The sequence below is a fragment of the Manis javanica genome, chromosome 4 (genome assembly GCF_040802235.1).
Source record: "Manis javanica isolate MJ-LG chromosome 4, MJ_LKY, whole genome shotgun sequence".
Taxonomy (NCBI): Eukaryota; Metazoa; Chordata; class Mammalia; order Pholidota; family Manidae; genus Manis; species Manis javanica.
This window is the reverse complement of record NC_133159.1, coordinates 167335505-167347085: the sequence shown is the minus strand read 5'-3', so window position 1 is coordinate 167347085 and position 11581 is coordinate 167335505. Positions and strand designations below refer to the sequence as shown.

Genomic DNA, 11581 nt, shown 5'->3' with positions numbered 1-11581 from the left:
AGGGTGTTTGTGTTTTTAATAACATCTCTATTGAGATATGCCACGTGCCGTGAAATTCACCCGTTCAGGGGTAGGACTCAGCGTTGTCAGGATATTCACGAAGTTGTGCAGTGTCACTACTCCCAGTTTGGGTGTTTCAACCTGAGGGGCTTCAAGGGCGCTCGCTCTCCCCTGACGGACGGAGCCGCGGGTCTGCAGGCGGTGACTCCGCTGAGTCACTGGCCGCGGCTTGCGGTTCGCCCGGGACAAGCGCGCGGGCGCCGGTGTCTGCTGCCCCCTAGCGAGGCTGCCCGCGGCCCGGGGACACCCCGCCGCCCCACGCGCTGCGCTGCCGGACCGCGTGATTCAGGCTCCAGAAGCTCGTTCCCTAGCGTGGTCTACGCGGGCGGCGTTCCCGGTTCGGAGCAAGATGAGCCAGGGCGCAGCACCAGGATCTCGGCCACTCAGTCTCCAGCCAGGACAGGTGTCATTTCCCTGAGTCCTGGAGGGAAGAAAAGGGCTTTTTTTTTTTTAACTTTCTTTTGGGAAGTCACCGGTAGGATACAGTGGCCTAGAGTGGATTTTAGCATCAAAAGGTCAGAGTTCACACCCTGCTCTGCTACTTACTAGCTGTGTGACCCTCAACAGGTTATTGAACCTCTCCGAGCCTGCTTCCTCATCCGGAAAGTAGGGACAATACTTCTTCTCATGGAGTCCTTGTGTTATAGAGATACTGTCTCTGAAGCCCCTGTGGCTGGTTTATGGTCAGGGCTCAAATAAACAGATGCTATTAATATGCCAAAACTGCCAAATGGGTGTCCAGTGTCACCCTGGCTTACCCGAGGAGCTTTCTAGAACCTGAATTACTCATTATCAAAATGCAGTGTTGTGAGCAAGAAAATCAGGAGGAATAGGAAGAATGGTGGTAGTGGAGGGAGGGCCCTGTGGTCTTCATCTGCTTCCGGTAGAGACTGCCCTTGGTCACACAAAATCTGCAGACCCCGTGGAGAACCTGAGCAAAGGCCAGGTGGGGGAGCAGAGACATCAGGACTGCCAAGGGCCCATGTCCCAGAGAGCAGCAGGGCCAGGAGAGAGGTATTCTGAATCCAAACCAGGTCCCAGGCTGCCTCGGTGACCTTAGGCAAGTCATTTAGCCTTTGGGGTCCCTTTACCTGCCTGGATCTTGTGTCCTGCCCACCTCACAGGTTTGTAGTGATCCTGGATGTCCTGTCATGGGAAAGTGTCCAGGGAAATGGCAGACATGCTCCAGGCAGTGAGCAGGTGCCCTGGTGATGCTCTGGAGGTCACCTCTGAGCTGGCCTAGGTGCCTGGGTTCCCTTATCCACCTCTAGACATGGCCTGGGATGATCAGAAAACAAAGGTGCCTCTTCAGGCAAGCAGCTCAGAAGACATGAGCTCCACTAGGCAGAAAGTGCTCCATCCTGCAGCCTGGAAGGCCCTCTTCTTTAGGAGTAAAAGGGTCTCAGGGTCTTACCTACACATCCTGGGCCCTAGGGGGCCCCTCGGCAAAAAGGAGGAAGAAATTGAAGATTGTCTAGGGTCCCTCCTTCTGCCATCCCACTCCTTCCAGCTCTCACCTTTCTTCTCCCTCCACTCCAGTTTCACCATTATCAGACAAAAGTCACAGTAAAAAGTCCCTTTATCTTGTTTCTAAACTTTTAATACATTAAAAGACTATGGTATCCATCAATGGATAAGTGGTTACACAAAAGGTGGTGTATCCATACAATGAAATATTACTCAGGGAGTGAAAGGCTGATGCTCTTCATCGGTGGATGGATCCTGAAAACACAACGCTAAACGAAAGCAACCACTCACACAAGGCCCCGTGTTGAATGATTTCATTTATTTGAAATATCCAAAGAAAGTAAATCCATAGAGAGAAAATAGCAAAGAGGCTGACAGGAATTTGGGGGATGCGGGAAACTGCTTAATGGACACAGGGTCTCTTTTTGGGTTGAATGAAATGTTTTGGAACTAGATAGAGGTGACGGTTACACAACATAGTGAATGTCTGAAATGCCACCGAATTATGTGTTTTAAAGTGGTTAACTTCCTGTTGTGTGAATTTTACCTCAATCGAAAAAACTCAAAAAAGAAAAAAGGAAGATTGGGTGGCAGCACCGTGATTTGATTCAGGGGTTCATCCCTCCCAGTACCCCCACCCCTTGCCCTGCCCTTATTGCCCCTTCCCCTGCAGGCTTCTTGGTTCGCCTGCCTCTCACCACACTGGGGACGCTTTTCTCCCTTCCGCTGCCCCTCCCCACTTGGCCCCTGGCAGGGTGGCATTGCAGGGGTGCGACCCTGTAGGATGAGGCCATGCGCCCCTCAACAAGCCCGTCATCTCACAGGCCTCAAATTATTCATCTACGAAATGACAGGGATGGGCACCAGGACCCTCTGGTTCTTGTTTTCTCTTGTCAGGAGGTAGTACTTTTCCAAGGGTCCCTAAAAAGTGGCCCGTTTTAGTTTCCAGGTTTAGCTCAACTTGTGCCTCTCCTAAAATTATCTTCCTTACCTTCCACCCCGCTGCCTCCAAGTCACTGCCTGGGAAAGCAGGAGGTAGGAAAGCAGAGAGAGAGAGAGAGACTGGTTGCCTTAGAAGAAGAAGAAAACCAAGTGCAGGAAAACAGCTCTGGTTTGTTTATTTTCCTGTCTGTGTGTCTCTCTTAGATTACAGGGATCCCTGGGGTGATGACCACGTCTAGTCTAGCTGTGGACCCACCTCAGAGCTGTGCTTATTTTTGTGTTTTTCCAGTCTGCTGTTTCTGCGTGAAAGTCTTAGGGCTGGAATGTCTGGCTGTGCCATTTGTCAGTTGGTTTACATGTCCTGTGTGCAGTGCTTCCAGATCAATCATCCTGCCCTTGACCCTCGAGGAGAAGACCACAGTGATCAGAGAGCAGTGTGTGTCTCCTTAGATTTCCCACCCCTCTCTCGAAGGAGGCAGGGCTGAGACTAAGGACCTTGGCTCAGCTCCCAGGGTCCCCTGCCTCTCACCCAGGCCTGGGCTAGAGGGGTCCTGCTGTCCTGTGACCGACCACCAGGCCTCCTGAGCCGGAGGACACAGGCCCACTCGACTTACTTAGAATAAAGTATCAGAGCAGGAAGGGAGCTCAAGGGCTATCAAGCGACATTCTGGGGACAAAGAAAGTTGAGAGATGTGACCTGGTCACACAGTCTCAGGGTGTCAGCTCTGGGCTGCACTCCTTCCACTCCCAGACCTGTGCCCCAACAGTGTTTTGTGGTCCCAGATGGAAGAACACACGGTAAGTGGCAGCTGAGGGCTCCAGGAAGATGGGCTTTGCCTCCAGGCATGGCCACTGACTGTGTGGCCTCGGGCAGGTTCCTTCCCAGGCTCCTCCTCAGCCGGACGGGAAACACGGTGTCTGTGATGATGATGATGACATCCACTCAGAGGCTTGCTGCACAGGTTCCCTCCTTGGGGGCGCCCACACGGGGTAAATGCTCCTCTGACAGGGGCCATGGGAGCCCCGACTGTGTGCCAGGCCCTGGGCTACAGCTGTAAGTGACCCAGACAGGTCCCACGCCGGTGGAACTTGCATTCTTGTGCAGTGTTTGTCTGAAGAGTCAGAACAAGAGTTACTTCATTTTGCTGTCCAAGGACATCTTCCTTCTGTTTCCTAGTTTCTGCTTGTGTGGAGTAAACTCATAGGGATGCTCCAGAACATGGACTTGTCTTTCTTAACGTGGCCAGAAGGTACCAAAACATCAGCACAGGCGCAGGCGGCCCAGCCCAGCGTGTTGAAGAGGCAGCTCCCGTGGTCTCGCTGAACGGGAAGGCCCATGAACCTAGGGCATTTGCCATCTGGGATTGGTGGGAGGGGCAGGGGCGGTGAGCCTCCCTGCTTAGAGAGTTCTCCCACGTATTTCTTCTTCTCTCTTGATAGTAAAAAAAAAAGTCTTTAATTAAGTCTTGGCAAGAAGCCCTGTGCATTTTGATCAGCCCCTATATTCTCCAGGTGGATTTTTGCATTTGATGTTGGGTTTTCTTAAGCAGCTTCTAGAGGTTTCCATAGGATGCAAGTCAGGAGGAGGAGACCTGAGGTCCTTCTTGGGACTTGGGGCAACACCACACTGTTCTGGGGCCTGGCAACATGCATCCATGGTATAAGCCCTTCAGCTACCAGGCTGCCCACTCAGTCCCAGGGAGCAGATAACAAGGCAGTGGGTCTCACTTCCCCGGCTTCCAGTGACCCCCTACCAGCAGCACCGCCCCTGCAGGGCTGGAGCAAGCCCAATAGCAAGCTGAATGGATTACAGGCTCGGGTGGAGAAATTGAATCATCCTTAAAAACATAGGCTATTCACTCTGCAAAATAAATAAATCATGTGCTTCTCATGGGCCAATAGTTTTCTTTGGTGAAACAGTAGAATGCATGTTTTAACAAGTTACAGATTTAAAGTAAAGAATGCAAGCAAAATTTGAATATAGATAAGAATGTAAAGAAAAGGCAATGAAAGAAGGGGAAATGGCAGCACAAATTTTAAAAATTAAAATGAAGACCGCGTTTGGATTAAGATTAGGAAAAAATTATGAAAGTTTCAATTATAGAAAGAAAAGATTAAAAGAAAAGTAAGCAATGTAAAAGGCTAGAGAGATGATTATGTAGGGAAATATGTTTTAAAGGGATTTCAAAAGGTTCAAAATAACTAAATGATCCCCTGAGCTACTTTTGCAATGCTTCTGTAAGTCTAAAATTACCTCCAAAGTTAAAATATCAATTAAATGAAAAGCTGACATGAATCTTGGGTAAAAATTAAAAGCAAAAATAATGTAACAATATAAGGATGTAAATATATGTAAAATAAGTCACATATACGTAAATAAAACTATATTCATTACACATATAGATGCATATGTATGTTTATTATATATACTTAAGTAAATATATAAAAACAAATGTATGTAAAATAAGCCAAAACATAGCTGAGATTTTTAAAGGGTAAGAAATAAAAATCACCGCCGAGAAGTACAAAAGAGAGGGAGGAAGTGAGACAAACTAGAACAGGGGAGTTTCAAAGAGATGACTGAGAATAAATATCAAGTAGAAAATGAAGGAGATGAATAGATAATTTTAAAGGACAATATCCAAGCAAAAGACAGGAGACTCAGATGGGAGAGAGAAGACTGAAAATCAGTAGAGCAACCTAACGTAGCATGAATGACCCATAGCAAAGTCCAAAAGTTCAAAGTTATGTTATTTTTAACATAAAGAACTAACTATTCTCAATACAGATGAGGGCAAAATGTGAGTAAGTGGTGGTTGCCCGCAGGCCCTGTTGCTGGAGCTCTGGGAAGGAGAGGGTGCGAGTCACTCAGCTCAGAAGCCTCAGGCCCCCAGGGGCCCTGTTCGGGACTGCTCGGCCCAGCCCTTGGGGTGCACACCTGGGAGTCTTGGTGGGTGCCTGTGAGGGGAGAGCAGGCCACAGCCCTGACCTCGGGGGAGCCCCCAACTCAGAGCTGGGGGAGTCAGGACACCTGGGTCAAGAGTTGGTTTTGCTGCACAGTTGCCGCACGACTGGACAATCCTGTAGCTTCCCTGTGCCTCCTCGTCCTCACCAGGGGTGCCAGGCTCTTCCTGTCTGGTCCTACCCTCCCGTAAAAGAAAAGATCGAACCACTACTCAGCAGCATTTGTTTTTTAATGAAGTGGGAAGAGTGCTGGGCATAATAACAAGTCAGGCCCCATGAACCTGACCACCTGGTGGTTTTGAATATGGGCCAATGTGATGCTGGTGAATTAAAGGTGCACATACATGTGAATAATCCTTGGGAGCATGGGGTAAGTGGGGCCTCTGGTTGTTGGGGAGGTAGGAGGAGGCAGAAATCCACCTGCCACAGACTGGGAAGGTTGTACCTCCCTCTCCTGCCCCACCCCCACCCCACTCCACAAGTGCTTAGGTCCCTGGCTTCACATCCCGCCCTCATCCTCCCATCTTCCTTCCCCAGGTGGGCCTTGAAACAGGATGGCTGAGCCCCGCCAGGACTTTAACGTGGTAGAAGATCATGCTGCAACATATGGGATGGGAGAGAGGAAAGACCTCCCCTCTCAAGGGGACTACACCCTGCTGCAAGACCGTGGGGGCGACGTGGACCACAGCCTGAAAGGTCAGTGCACAGCCCTCCAGCGCAGGCCCAGGCACCTTGGGCATCGAAGCCAGCTGCTTGCTTCGGAAAGGGTTGGCTGGAAAGGTTCACTTCCAGATTTTGAAAGAAGTTCTAAATACTTTATTGTGTTAAATTCTCAGTAGAGTGAAGCCTCTTAATTTGAATGGGACAAGATATCACCAAATGTGAGGCTATTTAAAAATAGACTTTCCAATGGAGAGCTTGCCGCCTGAGTGGATGTAGTGTGACCCTGAGTGGATGTAGTGTGACGGTTGCCAGGGCTTGTTACACTAAGGGAGGGTGCTTGCTCTCTCAGGTCTGTAGCCACACCTGCTAACCTATAAATCAACAGTATTCATTAGCATGCAAAATCCATGGTTTTATGCGTTATTTTTATCTCTTCCATACAAGTCTATCTGGGCCCTATCCAGCAAGAATTGGTTAGTGCTGAGATTCCTAGTGTACCTTCATTAATAACTTCTAAATATTCCAAAATATAGTCATGTGGCCATAAGTCCATAACCTTATTGCTGCATTGGCTTGCCTCCTCCTTCCCCCTTCCAAACTGTCTTGACCACTGAGTTCGGGGACCCCCATGGAACACACAGAGCCCTCTCTCCTGCTGCACAATGCAGCCCCCAAGTCACTGCTGGGAGCACCAAGCCCTGGCAAAGCAGGACTGTGTCCCTGCCCTCCAGACCCATTTCTAAGGAGACAGAAGGGCAAACAGTCTTAACCTCTCTTTTAATGCTAAAAATAGTAGAGCACTTTGCAGCCTGGGGTGTGGGGTGGTGTGGGTAGTGGACGGAAGTGGTGGAACTCCAAGGCAGGACGGGACCTCCTCTGGGAACATCTGTCCAGGAAGGCTCCCTGCAGGAGGTGGGGTCCCAGGAGGTCCCTGGGTAGGGAAAGCGCAAGGAGTGGTCAGCCCTACCTTGGAGCAGTTTCAGGACTCACTGGGGAGCCCGGTTTCAAAGACTGACTTCGGTCTATCAAGGTGTGGGTGGAGAACGACTTGGAGTCAGGCAGGACTTAGGGAATCAGACAGGTGGGCTGCAGACTGGAGGAGCAAAGGCCGAGTGGCATGCTGTCCAGGGAGCTCAGAGATTGCCCTCTGGCTTTCTGGGAGCCCTCCCAGCCTGAAGTGGGGAGGAGAGGGAAATGCCTGCTCCAGCCAGCATTCCCAGTGGGCCAAACCACTCCTGCCAGGTGTCAGGCATGGTGACAATAAATGTGCACTCTGACCTTTCCCGGACCATAGCCTGGCTCCAGCCAAAGCTGCTAAGTTGCCGCTTCCATGGAGCTGGGTTGCTCCCAGTTAGGAAATCTGTTTTCTCCTTTAAATCCTTCTCAGCCCCTCCCTCCCTTTGTCTCCCACCCTATTTTTCCACCTGTCTCCCCTTCCTCCACGTGGCCTTTCCTACTTCCCCTTTCTCTTCTGCCTGCCTTTTTTCCTCCTGCCCGCCTCTCTCCCCAACCATCCGTCTCCAGCCCTGACACAGGAGCATTAAGTGAGGGGTGGTGGCCCCATGACCTCAGTCCCAAGGTTAGCATGGCAGGCTGCCTGCTGAAGCAGGTTGGGTGGGGACCCAGTTTACCTCTTTCCCTGACCAAGGCCCTAAGAGCTCCGTCCCCTGAGGACCTGAGCCCACGTCCCCATACAGGTCATTATTAGATGGCTGCTTTCACTTTCAAATGTCCCAATTTAGGTGATAAAGTCTATGGGTGCCCAGCTTATCCCGGAACCTCCTAAAAATGATAATTGGGGCATTTCTGTGGAACTCTACTGCTGGCAAAGGCTTTTGTCCGCATTCCTCCAGTGATGCTCACAATAACCAGTGAGGACAGATGTTACTTTCCTCAGTTGACAGACGACATCTGGAGTTTCCTCCAAGATCACGGGGCTAGAATAGGTGCTGCAGGATCAGAACCTGGGCTTGGCCTCAGCTCTGTCTGCCTCCTGGCACTCTCTCAGCCAAATCTCCTTGAACACCACCTATTAATTAAATGCTCATGGGTGGACTCCAACTTAGAATCACAACATACTTAATTCTGCCCCATATGAGTTATGCCAGTGACACTGTATTTAGGGTAGACTGGTTTAAAAATTAAGTTAAAAATACATACCATATTGCAACAAATATACCATAATAATGTAGGATGTTAATACTAGGGGAAACTGTATGTGGGCTATAGACTCTATAGCATATTTGCAGTTTTTCTGTAAATCTAAAACTTCTGAAATAAAAAAGGTCATTTTTTAAAAAGTTCAGGAAGAAGTGTTTTTCACCGCTTATTTTTTGAAGGAGAAATTAAATTCAATTTGTAAAATAAGAATATGTTAACCAAGATATTTTGTGTCTCAGAATCGCCTAAAGTATGTTTGCTAAAACTCAATTCTTTGACACATACAGGGTCAAATGGTCTATGATAAAACATGTATATATATCATCTATATGCAGAATTTAAGTTGCTAACTGTTTTGTCACTGCAATGACAGGAAAAAATTTATTCGAAGATAATTTGCTTAGCCAAAAAATATACTTCCCAAGAAAGCAAGTGACACCTAAGAGATTTTCTGTTCTCATCAAATTTGTTCTTGCCACTAAGGATTTAGAATGAGTTATTTTTATATTGGAAGCGAGAGGTATGACTTGGCAGAAGGTGTCACTTTGCTAGCAACGTTTTAGATAAGTGACAGATTACTTTGAACAATGACAAGAAACCACATGTAAAATACTAGAACAAAGAGCATTTAAGTGGATGCTGAAACTTGCAATAGGACTAGATACAACCAAAGAGGGCTGCAAAGTGAGTGACAGTTGGTTAAGATAAAATACTGCACCCTGAGGATTAAAAGGTATCCATGGGTTAACTTTTTGTACCATCCAGATAATACATTCAGAAGAGGCTTCTTCTTCCTTCCCTCCCTCCAAGAAATTTAACAAGGATAATGCAAACAATGAGGATTGCAGGCTAGGGACAGATTGGGCGAGGGAGTGGTTGGGGGACAAGCATGCTTGGGGGGCACCATCATGCCCATCTGCACCCATGCTCTGACAGTTAAGGCTGGTCCGTAATAGCAAGACCTGGCAGGCAGTCTTCCCCACCGTGTGTCATGACGCTTCCTTACCAGGCAGTTTTGTCCAAAGCCTTCTCAAGGCAGTTCGCAGGTTTTGCAAGCTCCAGACCCAGGGAGCTATGTGTGTGCTGGGGGCTTGTTGAGAGTTAGCCCTTCCTTGGCTGGGTGGGTGCGGCCAGGGCTGGGTGTCCTGGGACGGCGTTTCAGCAAAAGGGTACAGGGTGTCTGATCTCAAAGTGCACTTGAACACCACTTGTCTTTCCTCATCTTGGGGCTCTGCCTCACCCCCATCCTGAAACTGACTCCAAGGCTGCCCTCACCCCCAGTGGGGTGCTTTCCCAGAGTCCACCAGAGCCGCCTTGGCTTCAAATTCTGAAAGGAATTTTCTTTTAGGTGATTGTGGCTGACATTTCAGGTGTAACTCAGGGCCTGCTGGTCAGTATTTGGAGATCTTCCTGTGAGAATTGCTGGGCGAAGTCCAGAGATGCAACCCAGTGCCCAGTTAGAAGGCAGTGTGTCTGCTCTGCGCTAATTCCTCTTCGGAAGAAGGAGTTGAATCTCTGAGTGTTTTTCCAAGGGTCTACTTGTCATTCATTAATGGCAGCGACCTCCCAGTAACCTCTCCAGTAAGGAAAGACCCAAGCAGCAGGTTTGCTCGTGGCTTAGCTCTCTGGTACCTGCTCTCCCGTTGTCAGTATTAGAGCTTTTGCCTCAGTTGGAACCACTGGCTGATTGAAAGGCAGTTTCTCCTCTCACCCAAGAGCTACACATGACCCACATCTCTGCCTGGTGGCCCTGGTGTAGGAGTGCAGTTGTGTTGGGCTGGGGATGGGACTGGTCCCCCTTGTGATTTTATCACACGGCCACGGTCCATCCATGCTGGTGCTTTCCAGCTCCAAAAGACACTGCTCCTGAGTTCTTCCTGAGGTCAAAAGTGGGGGCAGGAGAGGCAGCCATTCTGAGGGGCTTACTATGTATGTTCCAGAGTCTCCCCTGCAGACCCCCGCCGATGATGGATCTGAGGAACCAGGCTCTGAAACCTCTGATGCTAAGAGTACTCCGACCGCCGAAGGTGGGGTCTCCCCGCTTTCACTGCTTTGTTCAGACAGCTCCTTCCATGCCTCCAGCCTGCGCTTAGCCATGCTTTGAGCCCATATGTGCCACCCTTGCTGGCTGCATTTGCTGCCGCCTCTCCCTCTGACTGAGAGATATGCTTGTTCCATGCTTCATAGGATGGGGCTCAGGCCCCGTAAGGCTGGAGCCAAGCCCTGCTCTGATGCCTGCGCGCTAGGGCCAGGTATGGGCACCATCGTGTGCGCTTTGAGGCCGTGCTTGGAGAGGCTGGGATCCGTGGCAAAGCAGGGCCCAAACACAGCTCTACAAAGCCCCTGGTCCATGTCGACTGTCCACCCCAAACTCCTTTGGAAGCTCCCACCCACCTTGCTCTTTTTTCATGAGCCACCAGGTCCCAGAGCAGCCGTTTGGCTGAGGAAAGGGGCTGGTCTGTGCACATGTCCAGGCTCACACCTTAGGACTGGTCTTGGTTTAATATCCTTAATTTCTTGGACTCTGGGTTTGGCCTGGGCCTCTGGGCCTAGGCCTCTGAACCTTGGTTGTAGTGTGAGTTTTGACTCATTTTCTAGTCCTCTCTAGACATTGATTGTCTAGATTAGCACAAAGCTCTCCATGTATTTCCCAAAGGGCTCCCTGGTCCTTATTTTGACCAACTCTCCTTGCTTCCCATCTATGTCAGTCAACACTGTGTTTGATTGCAGATAGGGAAAACCCAGCTGACTGGGCCATAAAAAAAGGCTTCTTTGTCTCACATATTGTCAAACATAAGATGTTTGGAATTGGACAACAGCTCCCAGTGTCATCAATGCTGTTCTTTCAGCCTTGATGGTTGGATTGTTGCCTCATGGTTACAAGGTGGCTGCTGTATTCCAACTATCACTTGTGCCTTCAAAGCAGGAAGAAAGTAACAAGGCAAAGTGGCCCAAAGGGGAACTGAAACCAAGTATGTTCCCATTTTATTAGGAAAACAAGCCCTATCTGATTTCCACTTTTGTCTCATTGGCCAGAATTGGGTCTCATGGCCAACCCTGGCTAGAAGGGAGGCTAGGACATCAAACATTTTGCTTTTTGGTCTTTTTAGTAGGAGAAATCAAGGGAGAAGGGCACTGAGAATGGCTTTTGAGTAACCAGTCTGTGGTATCGCCCTTTGGTCTGTCCAGCCTCCCCAAGGAGACTCTTGTTCTGCTCTCAGGACTCCTCCTGGCCCTGCCTATTACTGGATGCTGTGTCCCAGGATGGGAACCTGGCCCAGCATCTCCCCAGGCATACGCCTTTGAATGAATTCAGAAAGCGACT

General features: G+C 49.4%; 1 protein-coding gene across 20 annotated transcripts in view; it reads left to right on the top strand.

Moving 5' to 3' along the window:
* Positions 1–11581, top strand: part of MAPT (microtubule associated protein tau) — a 90257-nt gene that overhangs the window by 42829 nt on the left and 35847 nt on the right. For 17 of the 20 annotated variants that reach the window (XM_036997246.2, XM_036997245.2, XM_073235724.1 and 14 more), the window contains exons 2-3: positions 5971–6129; positions 10197–10283. In XM_036997246.2, the coding sequence (XP_036853141.2) occupies positions 5988–6129; positions 10197–10283 (229 nt within the window). In that variant the 5' untranslated portion in view covers positions 5971–5987. The remainder of the gene's footprint in view (positions 1–5970; positions 6130–10196; positions 10284–11581) is intronic. The other 3 variants (XM_036997250.2, XM_036997262.2, XM_036997263.2) reach the window with 1 other exon arrangement.